The sequence below is a fragment of the Trachypithecus francoisi genome, unplaced genomic scaffold (assembly GCF_009764315.1).
Source record: "Trachypithecus francoisi isolate TF-2019V2 unplaced genomic scaffold, Tfra_2.0 Lachesis_group4, whole genome shotgun sequence".
NCBI classification, from domain to species: domain Eukaryota; kingdom Metazoa; phylum Chordata; class Mammalia; order Primates; family Cercopithecidae; genus Trachypithecus; species Trachypithecus francoisi.
Genome location: NW_022681469.1, coordinates 127,920,340 through 127,934,537, shown reverse-complemented (window position 1 = coordinate 127,934,537; position 14,198 = coordinate 127,920,340). Strand labels below are relative to the sequence as shown.

At 35.8% G+C, this 14,198-nt stretch overlaps 1 protein-coding gene across 9 annotated transcripts in view; it reads right to left on the bottom strand.

Annotated features, from left to right (window-relative positions):
* The window catches only part of BBS9 (Bardet-Biedl syndrome 9), a 602,892-nt gene that overhangs the window by 315,043 nt on the left and 273,651 nt on the right, over positions 1 to 14,198 (bottom strand). For all 9 annotated transcript variants that reach the window (XM_033193464.1, XM_033193468.1, XM_033193466.1 and 6 more), the window contains one exon: positions 11,234 to 11,386. In XM_033193464.1, coding sequence (XP_033049355.1) covers positions 11,234 to 11,386 — 153 coding nt within the window. The remainder of the gene's footprint in view (positions 1 to 11,233; positions 11,387 to 14,198) is intronic.

Sequence of the window (14,198 nt, the reverse complement as noted above, 5' to 3'; positions counted from 1 at the left end):
GTTTATTACACAGGTAAACAGGTGGCACAGTGGTTTGCTGCACAGATCAATCTATCACCTAGATATTAATCCCAGCACCCATTAGTTATTCCTCCTGATGCTCTCCCTTCCCTGACCCCACTCCCACAGGCCCCAGTGTGTACAGTTTCCCCTCACAATGTGTCCATGTGTTCTCATCATTCAGCTCCCACTTATAAGTGAGAACATGCAGTGTTTGGTTTTCTGTTCCTGCATTACTTTGCTGAGGATAATGGCTTCCAGATCCACCCATGATCCTGCAAAGGACATGATCTCGTTCCTTTTGACAGCTGCATAGTATTCCATGGTGCGTATGTACCACATTTTCTTTATCTAATCTATCACTGATGGGCATTCGGTTGATTCCATGTTTTTGTTATTGTGAATAGTGCTGCAATGAACATACGCATGCATGCATTTGTATGTATGCATATGAAAATTTATATTCTTTTAGGTATATACCCAGTAATGGGATTGCTCAGTCTAATGGTATTTCTGCCTCTAGGTCTTTGAGAAATCACCACACTGTCTTCCACAAGGTTGAACTAAATTATACTCCAACAAACAGTATAAACATGTTCCTTTTTCTCTTCAGCCTCACCAGTATCTGCTGTTTTTTGAGGTTTTAATTATACCCATTCTGACTGGTGTGTGAGATGGTATCTCATTATAGTTTTGATTTGCATTTCTCTAATGATCAGTGATGCAGAGCTTTTTTTCCAGATGCTTTTTGGCTACAGGTATGTCTTCTTTTGAGACACTTCCGTTCATGTCCTTTGCCCACTTTTTAATGGGTTTGTTTTTTTCTTGTAAATTTGTTTAAGTTCCTTGTAGACTCTAGCTATTAGACCTTTGTCAGATGGAGAGACTGCAAATATTTTTTCCCATTCTGTAGGTTGTCTGTTCACTCTGATGATAGTCATGATCAATCTTGAGTTAGCGTTGGTATTTGGTGTAAGGAAGAGGTCCAGTTTCACTTTTTGCATATGGCTAGCTAGCTCTCCTAGCACCATTTATTAAATAAGGAATTCCTTCCCCACTGATTATTTTTGTCAGGTTTGTCAAAGATCACATGGTTGTAGTTGTGCAGTCTTATTTCTGAGTTCTCTATTCTGTTACATTGGTCTGTGTGTGTGTGTTCTTGTACCAGTACCATGCTGTTTTGGTTACTGTAGCCTTGCAGTAGTTTGAAGTCAGGTGGAGTGATGCCTCCAGCTTTGTTCTTTTTGCTTAGGATTGTCTTGGCTATTCATGCTCTTTTTTTGGTTCCATATAAATTTTAAAATAGTTTCTCTAATTCTGTGAAGAATTTCAATGGTAGTTTAATGGGACTACCATTAATCTATAAATTATCTTAGGCAATATGGCCATTTGCACAATATTAATTCTTGCTATCCATGTACTCATCAAATTATAACGTTTTTTAAAATTGCGTAAAAATGTAAAGTCATCTAAAACAAACACGCCATTTTCAATTTTTTGCACATTTATCTATTATAGACACATCTATTTCATTATTTGTAACTTACTATACACTATTTCATAATCTACTTTTTTCAGTTACATAAAATGTTTTTGATATACCATCCTGGTTTTGAAAATAATGAAATGGAATAATGATATGCAATTATATCATATCAAATAGTAGTACTATGATAAACCTAATCACTTTCCAACTAGAAAGCTGGTTACAATTTCCTGCAAAGATAATTAATAATATAAATGAACATCTTGATGAATGTATTTTTTTTATTTGTGAACTATTTCCTTGCCTAAATATTTAAGAGTAAAATTATAGGGTAAAAACATACAAATTCCATTATTTTACTGACATCTCAGTTTTTTTGTTTTGTTTTGTTTTCACTTACCACCCCGTTCATCCGCAAACATACGATTGCAAATTTCTGTCTCCTCCTCCTTTCTCACCTATTTATCACCTTCTGAGAAAGAATCTCCTTTTAGCTCTTAAGTGGTTATATGAAAAACAAGCCCAGATGTCTAAAACATCAAAAGCAACAGCAACAAAAGCCAAAATTGACAAATGGGATCAAATTATACTAAAGAGCTTCTGCATAGCAAAAGAAAATACCATCAGAGTGAACAGGCAACCTACAGAATGGTATGAAATTTTTGCAATCTACTCATCTGACAAAGGGTTAATATCCAGAATCTACAAAGAACTCAAACAAATTTACAAGAAAAAAACAAACAACCCCATCAAACAGTGGGCAAAAGATATAAACAGACATTTCTCAAAAGAAGACATTCATACAGCCAACAGAAACATGAAAAAACGCTCATCATCACTCGCCATCAGAGAAATGCAAATCAAAATCACAATAAGATACCATCTCATACCAGTTAGAACGGCAATCATTAAAAAGTCAGGAAACAACAGGTGCTGGAGAGGATGTGGAGAAATAGGAACACTTACACTGTTGGTGGGACCGTAAACTAGTTCAACCATTGTAGAAGACAGTGTGGCGATTCCTCAAGGATCTAGAACTAGAAATACCATTTGACCCAGTCATCCTATTACTGGGTATATACCCAAAGGATTATAAATCATGCTGCTTTAAAGACACATGCACACGTATGTTTATTGTGGCACTATTCACAATAGCAAAGACTTGGAAACAACCCAAATGTCCATCAGTGACAGACTGGATTAAGAAAATGTGGCACATATACACCATGGAATACTATGCAGCCATAAAAAAGGATGAGTTCATGTCCTTTGTAGGGACATGGATGCAGCTGGAAACCATCATTCTCAGCAAACTATTGCAAGAACAGAAAACCAAACACCGCATGTTCTCACTCATAGGTGGGAATTGAACAATGAGATCACTTGGACACAGGAAGGGGAACATCACACACCAGGGCCTATAGTGGGGAGGGGGAGGGGGAAGGGATAGCATTAGGAGATATACCTAATGTAAATGACAAGTTAATGGGTGCAGCACACCAACACGGCACATGTATACATATGTAACAAACCTGCATGTTGTGCACATGTACCCCAGAACTTAAAGTATAATAAAAAAAAAAAGAAGAAGAAGAAGAAACAAACATTCCTAAGGAAAAGCAAAAAAAAAAAAAAGAAAAACAAGCCCAGCAACATCACCACATCCATGAAAGCTCCTTCTCAGTCTCTCAGCATATTATTTTTACTTGTCCATGACAATGAGGAAAGTGGGCCTCTGAATGGTTTCATTATATATTCCTCTGTGTTATCGCCAAAATCACGCTCATTTAAAAACCCATGGACCAAAAAGCTCTTAGGCTTCTGCGTGACTTAAAATGATTTTTATATATCAATACTATACAAATAAACAGAGTGGAAGGAAGTTTTAAGTACAGAAAAAGCAACAAAGAGCAAACTCCAAACCACAGGATCTCTATTTAAAATTATGCCTAATACAGCCTCTGTTTTGTAGAAGAGAAAAATCAGCCAACTGCTTCTCTAGAACATTAAGGACTATCAGTCATTACATCACACATATGTCATCTGACAGCAACTTTTAGATCAGTAAACATTTTCCCTCTGCTGCAACAGAGAGTTAGTGTTGAAGTGAGGAGGACAACCCCAGTACAGACAATAGCATCAAAACATAAGCCAAGTCATAGGGTAAGTCTAATTTCTCCCATTTCAATTTACTCAACCAATCAGTCTTGCTTTGACTAACAAATTTATGTGAAAATTTTATAATGAAATAGAGAATTTATTTTGCAAAACTTTTCTGCCAATAAGCATCAGTATTTGAAGGCAAAGAAGCTAAACTTCGGTATATGCGAAATCAACAAAGTCACACACAAAAAAGTCTCTGATACTTAAGTTTCAGATATAATTTCAGATTTGAGGGAACTCTCCAAAAGATTTTGTTACCTTTCTAATAGGTGTGTATACAATGACTATTAGACGATCATGAATATACATATGCATAGCATGAACATGTACAGTTTGCACACATCTCCTTTTTCTTTACCCTGACCATCATTTTGCTAAAGAAAATCCAGGCTGTCTATGTACCACCTGGCAATTATTAAAGTAAAATTGCCACATGATATTTTAAAGCCTGGACTTTGGAATACAATGTTTAGCATCTATGTAACACTGAGCAAGTTTCTTAACTCTACAGAGTCTCAGGTTCTTCCTCTATAAACAATAATGCCACCCTCACATGATGATTCTAAGTATTAAATGAAGTAATAAATAAAATTTACTTCAAACTCAGCAGACACCCAATAAATAAGAATTTCCTTTCTTTTCTCCTACTTTATGTCTTAGGCCCTGCAAAAATACATTCAATTGATTGAGAAAGCAGTATTCCAATTTTATGAATGAGGACATTTAGGTTTCTAACTACTGAAAAGAAGACATTCTCAACACGGTTACAATCTTTCAACATTATACCTCCAAAGCTAAAAGTAAAGATGAAAATTCTTCCAAAAAGGATGATATTTGTCCCAACATTTTATTAGTTTTAACTTGTATTTGAAGTTCAGGGGTGCAGGTGCAGGTTTGTGACATAGGTAAACTTGTGTCATGGGGGTTTGTGGTCCAGATTATTTCACCACTCACATACTGAGCCTAGTACCCATCAGTTACTTTTCCTGATCCTCTCCCTCCTCCTACCCCTCACCCTCCAATAGGCCCCAGTGTGTGTTGTTCCTCTCTATGTAGCTCCCACTTATAAGTGAGAATATGTAGTATTTAGTTTCCTGTTCCTGTGTTAGTTTGCTAAGGATAATGGCCTCCAGCTCCATCTATGTCCCTGGAAAGGATATAATCTTGTTCTTTTTTATGGCTGCATAATACAACATAATTACTGAAACTGTGGTGGGCAACTGAAAAATATTTATTCACTGGAGGCCAAATCCTTCCCTTGTAAGAATCATGCTATGCTTTTTCCAAATTGATAATCCCAGGTCCCCTCTCCTTGCTTCAACCTTAGGTTGGCCTCAGTAAGCGTGCTTGTTGTATGCTCCCACTGTAGTATGATGCAGTGGTAGACACTATGTAGGCAAGGCATGCTAGCAAAAATAAGAGGGGAATGTGGCTTTGAGGGTTCCTGTACAGGATACAGGAAATAACCTGCATTTGAAAATAGGGAGGGAAGTGGTTGGCTTTTGTATCAAAACTCAAAACTATTAATGATGCATCTTGAAGCCAGTGACCCACCTGTTAGAAATATAATAAGAGGCTGCCCCCCACAATAGGCCAAGAGAGGGCTGATTGCAGGACGATTGTCCTAAATGAGATAACCCTTCATGGATGGCTGCCTCATTGCCAGTTAACCAATATGTTTGTCCCAAAAAGAAGCACTTGAGCTATCCAGAAGAGCTACCACTGATATCCATTGCATCTCTTTTTCTTCATCTTTGGAGAGGCCTACATGTGATTTGGGGTAGAGGTAATAGGGCTGTTCTCTATTTGAACTTTGCTCTGTATTTGAACTCCCAGGTCTCCTGTTCTACTCATCAGAAAGTTGTTATTATCCTAACAGGGCCAGGACCAGCTACATTATTTGAGGTGCCCAGAGCAAAATAAAAATACAGGGTCCCTTGTTCTAAAAGTATTAAGAAACTCAATATGGCTACTACAGAGCATTAAACCAAAAACAGGGCTCTGTGTGACTGTGCAGGTGACATGCCCATGAAGCCAGTCCTGGACAAAGCTAAGGTGAAGACCAACAAAAAAACTGGATAACAGATTCCATCCTTCAAAGAACTGACCATAACTAAGCATATGGGCAAATATTCAGACAGTTTTACTCGCCTAAAAACAACACTGGTGCTCTGTTTGCATTATTTTTTATTTATTTCTTTATTTTTTATGTGTTTGTTTGTTTGTTTTGAGACAGGGTCTCACACTGTCGCCCAGGGTAGACTACAAAGGCACAATCGTGGCTCATTGTAGCCGCAACCTCCTGGGCTAAAGCAATCCTCCCACCTCAGCCTCCTGAGTAGCTGAGACCACAGGTGAGTGCCACCACTATCAGCTAATTTTCAAATTTTATGTAGAGACAGGGTCTCTTTATGTTCCTCATAGGGATCTCGAACTCCTGGGCTCAAGGGATCTTTCTGCCTCAGCCTCCCGAAGTCCCGGGATTACAGGCGTGAGTCACCATACCCAGCCTGCTCTGTTTGCTTTAAACGACTCTTGAAAAACCTAATTAATTTTCAGATAAATTACCTTCAGAGTCCATAGACCACAACTGCTTATGAGTGAGTAAGGTTTTAATGACAACAAAAATTTAAATTTCAATGTCAAAAGTATAGAAGAAAAGACATCTTTAAGTATAGAAAACCTAAATTCAAGGGTTAGAAAAGTTTCAAAAAGAAATGTTCATTTAAAATAGTTTGCTAATTTAATATATGTTGAAAGAAGGAGGAAAGATTATAAAAAAGTACACAATTCTCCACTCCTTCAACAAAGAGGCAAAGTCTATATCCCCACCTCTTTAATCTGAATTGACCAAAGCCAATGGAACACTAGAAACATGACACAGAGAGAGGCTTGAAGAGTGCTTGTGCACTGGGACATATAGTCACTATGTGAACAAGCCCAGTCTAGCCTGCTGGACCATGAGAGACATGTGGCCAAATTATTTCAGCTAACTGCAAGCCATCTGCCAAATACATGAGTAAATACATCCTAGCTATCCAGTCCCGAGCTGAGCCACCAGCTGACCAGAGACACATGAGTGAGCCTAGCCAAGATCAGTCAAGCATGACCCAGATCAACCGAACTACCAAGCTAATCCAGAGACTCATGAACAATAATGAATTATTGTTGTTTTAAGCCACTAAGGTTTGGGATGGTTTGCTATACAGTAAAACTGTTAAATGATACAGGCAGCATTTTAGCTCAGTAGAAGAATGGAATATAGGATAAGAGGGGCTGAGACAACAAGCTCACCATTTTTGGCAGGGAGATTAGATTCTCACCAAATTGCCTAATAAATTCCAGATGGAGTAAAAAAAGTGTATTTAAAGAATCATAGCATAGAAATGTTAGAAAATTTATAAATTGATATTCATATACTCTTGGCATACATAGGGAAGGATTTTCTAGGCAGAAAAACCTAAAGAAAAAAAATGGATAGATTTAACCATGCAAATGTTTTTTAAACCTCATGTGCCAAAAATACATTACAAATAAAAAATAACAGGCAAATGACAAACTGGTAAAACTTTTTTATGTATGAGAGATTACATACGTAAATAGGTACCAAGCATTTACATGTGTGATGAAAGTATGATCAAAGATTATCACTCTTAATATGCACAAAATGGTAAGAAAAAGATGAACATGATAGAATATTAAGCAAAAGGTGTATATATGTAAATCATTAAAAAGAAATACAAACTGCCAATTAACATGTGAAAAATATGCAGCATCTCTGCTAAGCAACGAAAGAGGTAAGAAGTAAAACAACAATCAAATTACTGTTTCAGTTAAAAATTGTAAAGATGTTTGTAGGGACATGGATGCAGCTGGAAACCATCATTCTTAGCAAACTGTCACAAGAACTGAAAACCAAACACCGCATGTTCTCACTCATAGGTGGGAACTGAACAATGAGATCACTTGGACTCGGGAAGGGGAACATCACACATTGGGGCCTACCATGGGGAGAGGGGAGGGGGGAGGGATTGCATTGGGAGTTATACATGATATAAATGATAAATTGATGGGTGCTGACGAGTTGATGGGTGCAGCACACCAACATGGCACAAGTATACATATGTAACAAACCTGCACGTTATGCACATGTACCCTAGAACTTAAAGTATAATAAAAAAAAAATTGTAAAGATGAAAATAAGCAATAATACCTAGGAAAGCAGGCATTTTCATATACTATTGGTTGAACTACAATCTGGTACAACGTATCTGTAAGGTAATGTGTATGTATGGGTATGCTGGTGTATGTGTGCATGTCTATATGTGTGTCTCACAGAGAACACTTTGCCAAAAAATCAAAAGATCCCATCACAGGAGGGAAAAAAAAAACCTCCAAACGGGTAGCAGATCTAACATTAGGAAAACACTTTTAAAATCCAGTAAAGTCATGCAATGGGGTTATGCCACAGGGACAGGAATGGGCTCTAGCACGGCTTGTTATTTCATGAGCTTGGCTAATCCATCATGTAAATCATGCTCCCTACCTAGGCAAAGCATAAAGATAAGAAAAACACTAAACAGAAGGCATGTGATAATAAGGTATGTGGTATGCTCGTTTGACCGCAGGAGAGTTGTCGAAAAGGGATTTTTCTCAATGTTAGACTCAGCATGAAAACTATCATTAAGATTTGTCCTTTAATAAACTGTGATTATCCATACTACATACAGACTGTCTATATCATAAACTATTATGCAACCATTACAAATAGAGAAGTACATCTATGCACTAATATGCAAAGAGTTCCAGTACATACTTTAGAAGAAAAAGAAAAAAGAAAGCTAGGTTAATACATATAGTATGATACTCTTTATGGAGTTTTTTTTAGCCTGATGAAACAATATTTCATTTCTATATGCCAAAAAAAAGATGTGAAAAGAAACAAAAACTGTAAGAATGATTACATTTTTGAGCAGATGATAAGGAACCAAGATGGGAAATTTAGCATTATGTACCATGTTATAATTTTCTTTGGGAAATTATATCCATGTGTTAAGTATGTCATTAAAAAATTGACTAAACGGAATTAAAATAGACTTTATTATGCTCAAGAAACTTACTGAACAATCAACACCTCACCCTAATCTATTACAAATATATATATATATATATATATATAATTGAGTGGCAAGGTACATAAAAATTAAGTCAAAATCCTTATAGTACTCTTATTTTTCCTTCAAATGCTTATTCATTCTTTTCGTTAATCTAAAAGGCATGGGACTTAACAACATATATTCAAGTGAAAAGCCATAGTTTTGATTGTCTTGTCTGTAATATTACAAATCATGGAAAACCTCAACCCTGAGGCTAAGCAGAAAAAATTAAAACCTCTGCACTTTAGATGTATAAAAGATGAAGTCTTACTATATAGAAAATCTGGAAAGCATTAAATCAAGCATCCTCTTCAAGTTCCTTTAAATGTCCTCCCACCATTGTGTCTACAAAAAGATACAACATCATTAAAGACAAGGTTGACGATACCTTCAGTCTCAAGTATGGCAGGCAGTTATGGCAGTCGACCTCAGAATGAGACAGAGAAGTGAACAAAGAAATGGGAGAAAGGAAACGGAAAAGAAGGAAAGAAATAGAAAACAAACCAAAACAAAAAGAGTATTAAAGAGGAAAAGAGGTGTGGAACAGACAGGGTATTCGTGCCTACTGACTGAAGAATTATATAATTACCCCAGCACACACACACACAAAATTGGCAGTCTATATTTGTGGAAAAAATTTTGTAAATTCCATACATTATGGAATATAATCTTTGTAACAAAAGAATAGTCATCCCATTTTATGGAACAAAACAGAAGTTCTGGGAGGGTAAGGGAACTGCCAGAAACCACACAGCTAATAAGCAACAACACTGCGGTGTTTGAATTCCAAGCCCAATGTTCTTTCCAATATTCCACTGCTACTATAGTCTATCCTTTAACTTGTTGCTAATTTTCAAATAACCATGAATTTTTTTTTTTTTTTTTTTTTTTTTTTAGATGGAGTCTTGCTCTGTCACCCAGGCTGCAGTGCAATGGTGCAATCTTGGCTCACTGCAACCTCCACCTCCCGGGTTCAATCAATTCCCCTTCCTCAGCCTCCCGAGTAGCCAGGATTACAGGCGCCTGCCACCACATCCAGCTAATTTTTTATATTTTCAGTAGAGACGGTATTGCACCATATTAGCCAGGATGGTCCTGATGTCCTGACCTCGTGATCCGCCCGCCTCAGCCTCCCAAAGTGCTGGGATTACAGGCATGAGCCACCGCACCCGGTCTAACTATGAAATTTTTAAGAAACAAATGTATTATGAACAAAAACATAGTAAGCTATTTTTCTGTTCCCTAGGAAAATTAATTCTGAAAACAAAAATCTGATTTGTCCTTTCAAAATCAATAGAATGGAGTGGGGCAGGGGAGAAGGGCAGAAATGTAGTGATAAAGGACCACATGAAGGAGTTCTGTGGTGAAGCGTCTAGAATGTAGTGACACATGTTGAATCTACACGTGATAAATTGTATACAACTTAATACACACACCCACATAAGTGAGTACATTAAGTCAGAATAAGACCTGTGGATTTTATTAATATCAATATACTATTTATGATATTATATCATAGTTTTGCAAAATGTTACCATTGGAAGAAAGCGGTTAAAGGAAACATGAGAGCTCTCTGCATTATTTGTTACAACTACACAGAAATATAGAATTATCTCAATTAAAAACCTCAATTCAAAAAATCAACAGAACATTCATACCAGCAATACTCACTTTGAAACAGGAGAGTAACATTGTGAAGAAATATAGGAATACACAATGCAGTCAGTCAAAGTCTTCATTATAATCATTCAAAGACATTATAGTAGAGCTGGTAGGGGCCTTCTCATGATTTTTAAAAATTATTTTCAAATTTAAAAAATAATTTTTAAGCAAGAGATGATAATTTTGAATGGTTTTTGGAGAGACAATGCCTTAAGAGTGACAGCCAGATCACCCAGTCATGCAAATCATAAACTATGGTTGGAAGGTGATCAAGAAGAAGAAAAAATATATTTTAAACTAGAACTTTTTGAACTATGCTGCTTAAGAATTCCATCTCAAAATATCAACTGACATAATACTAGAAGTATGAGCCAGTTGCTTGGTAAGACAGTTGGAGAATTATGGTAATAATTATGGAATGCACCAAAAACTGTCTCATAATACTAATCATAACAGCTACTATTTATCAAGCACCTATTACGTGCTTGGCATTGTTCTTGTTGCTTTATATAAAAGATTAAAAATCCTCACAACAACTTTGGGAGGTAATATGTGGAAACTGATGGTGCTCATGTAATTTACCCAACGTCACACAATTAGGAAGCAGCAGAGTTTGACTCTGAACTTAGGGTTTTCTGACTCTAAAGCTTATGTTCCTTAAAGCACTGGAAATGAATACCTTATCTTGGATATTCTGGTACATGACTCCAGGGTGACAAAAAAATTATAGCCAGTAATAGAAAACTGTTACTGATATTAAACTGACCTGCTTGTAGGTTCCATCTAACAAGGTGTCCAGGTGTTGAAGAGGGGCAGGGGTTTTATCTTTGAATCTTGCTAATAGCCGGCGTTGAATGGCCCGAAATTGTACAGCTCTCTCAGATAAGAGTTCTTCTAATTTTTCACCATTTATCCGTAACTGCAATGAATAATTTCTTAAATTGAGATTAAATGGACACAAAAAACATCTTCAAAGAAAAAATATACACAATGATACTAAAAGAGTAATGAAGAAATTTAAATGTATTCTAGAATTAAGGGAATTAAAACAATGTGGTATTTGGTACATGAGTCACTAATTCACAGATGATACAGTGGAACAGATCAAATGGAAACTTTGTAAAAGTTATCCAGTATCACTGGAGGAAAAACAGATCATTTAATAGGTGTTTTTCAATAATTGGTTACATGGGAAAAAATAGAAATCTTTTCTCATTCTTTACAGCAAAATCAATGCAGAGATTAAAAGTTTAGACACAATAAAAACACTAGAAAAATCAGAATTTTTAAAATAATCTTAGTATAGGAAAGGCCTTTATTAGTGTAAGTCAAAAGCTAAAAGCCACACCCACACACAAACACACAAACACACCCCTGATAAATTACTAACTAAAAAAACAAAAACATATAATTCTACATGATTTTTAAAAAAATAGGAACACTTTTACACTGTTGGTGGGATTGTAAACTAGTTCAACCATTATGGAAAACAGTATGGCGATTCCTCAAGGATCTAGAACTAGATGTACCATATGACCCAGCCATCCCACTACTGGGTATATACCCAAAGGATTATAAATTACTCTACTACAAAGACACATGCACACGTATGTTTATTGCGGCACTATTCACAATAGCAAAGACTTGGAATCAACCCAAATGTCCATCTGTCACAGACTGGATTAAGAAAATGTGGCACATATACACCATGGAATACTATGCAGCCATCAAAAAGGATGAGTTTGCGTCCTTTGTAGGGACATGGATGCAGCTGGAAACCATCATTCTTAGCAAACTATCACAAGAAGAGAAAACCAAACACCGCATGTTCTCACTCATAGGTGGGAACTGAACAATGAGATCACTTGGACTCGGGAAGGGGAACATCACACACTGGGGCCTATCATGGGGACGGGGGAGGAGGGAGGGATTGCAATGGGGAGTTATACATGATATAAACGTTATGCACATGTACCTAGAACTTAAAGTATAATAAAAGAAAAAAAGAAAAAAAAAAAAAAAAAACAATAATCAAAGTAAAAAAAAAAAAAAAAAAAAAAAAAATTATAAAGAAAATAAGACAAACAGCAAACTGCAAAAAGTAACAGCAATAACTACAGAGACAAAGTCATGCCCATATCTAGAAAGCATCTACAAATCAACGAGAAAAAGACCACAACCCAACAGAAATCAGTAGGAAATCAGCAACAACCCAATAGAAAAATGGCCAAAGTTTTACATGAAAGTTAATACAAATAGCTCTTAAACATATAGCATTTGACTGAACAATCCTAATTCTAGTAATGTATACTAGAGATACACTTACAGAAAGTAATGTATACATCAGGATATACATTACAAAACTGTTTGATCTATTGTTATCACAGTAAGACATTAATAATCAAAATTCCCATCAATAGGGGAATTGGTTAAAGAAGGAAGACTATTCTGCAAGACTACTAGGTGCTGATACACAATGCTGTGCATAGATGATAAATGAAACAAAGCAAAATGATACAAAATAGTATGTATAATGTGCTGCCATTATTTTTTATTAAAAAAAAAGAAACCTATATATTAACATAGTTGTGACTGCATAGGATATTTCTAGAAAGATATACAAGAAACTGGACACCAAACACTGCCTCCAAAGAAAAGATTGAGTGGCTGGGGAATTAGAATCCTAAATGACTCTCTTCACTGTAACCCATCTCATTTAAATTAATATTGTTAAAATAAAAGAAAGCTAGTCAAAGTCACAGGGTAAAAGGGACACTTTTTCACAGGGTAAAAGTGATTCAGGTCACGTGAATCACTAATTCAACTTTACAAAATAGTAATAAACTAGCTGAAATAAACATCATATTCAAAATGCTCATAAGTCAAACATATCATAGACTACATTTCTAGTAACAAACCAAATTCCTTACCATTTCAGTGCATGCATTCTACAATTACATATGAAATAAAAGTAACTTGAAATTTTAACTTTTTTTAATCTCAATTTTAGAAGCACTCAGTAGCTAACTAAATCAAAGAATATTCCCTTGAGCAAAAAAATACCAAAAATTAAGTAATAAAAATATTTTTAAATAAAGTTTTTAAAAGAACATTAACCTAATTATCAATAATTCATTCTTCTAATTGTATAATTTACTGCTATAATTTTTTTCCTAAATTCTTGATACACCAAAAAATTAAAAAGGTATTCCCAATACTCAGACTATCAACCAGGTTATCATTCCTTTGAAAGTGTAACCAAGCAGCAGTGATTGAAATGTTTTCACATGTCAGATTTTCAATGCTGAACAAATATTTATTGATCTCAGAGCCAAACCCTGGTCCGGGCACTAGAAATTAAAGCAATGAATAATACAGACAAAAATGTCTGCCTTCATGAAGCTTATACTCCAAGGGACACTTGGATTCCAAAACCCATCTGCATTCAAAGTTTAAAATCTTACTAATGGCTGAAAGCCGAGAAAGGAGACAGAGAACAAAGGAAGCATAACCATGCGCCCCTTAATTTATGTGTGTAACAAATGAAAGTGCCTGTTGTTCACCATATTCTCTAAGTCCGTCCTCAGAAAAGACACACCCCTGATGTACAAACTCCAGGGAGTTACTTACTAGCCAGAAAATATAAAGGGAAAATTATATGTCAAACTTATTAGTCAGTAATATCTAATATTCTCTATTTCAAATATTACAAATACATAATTAGTATAGTC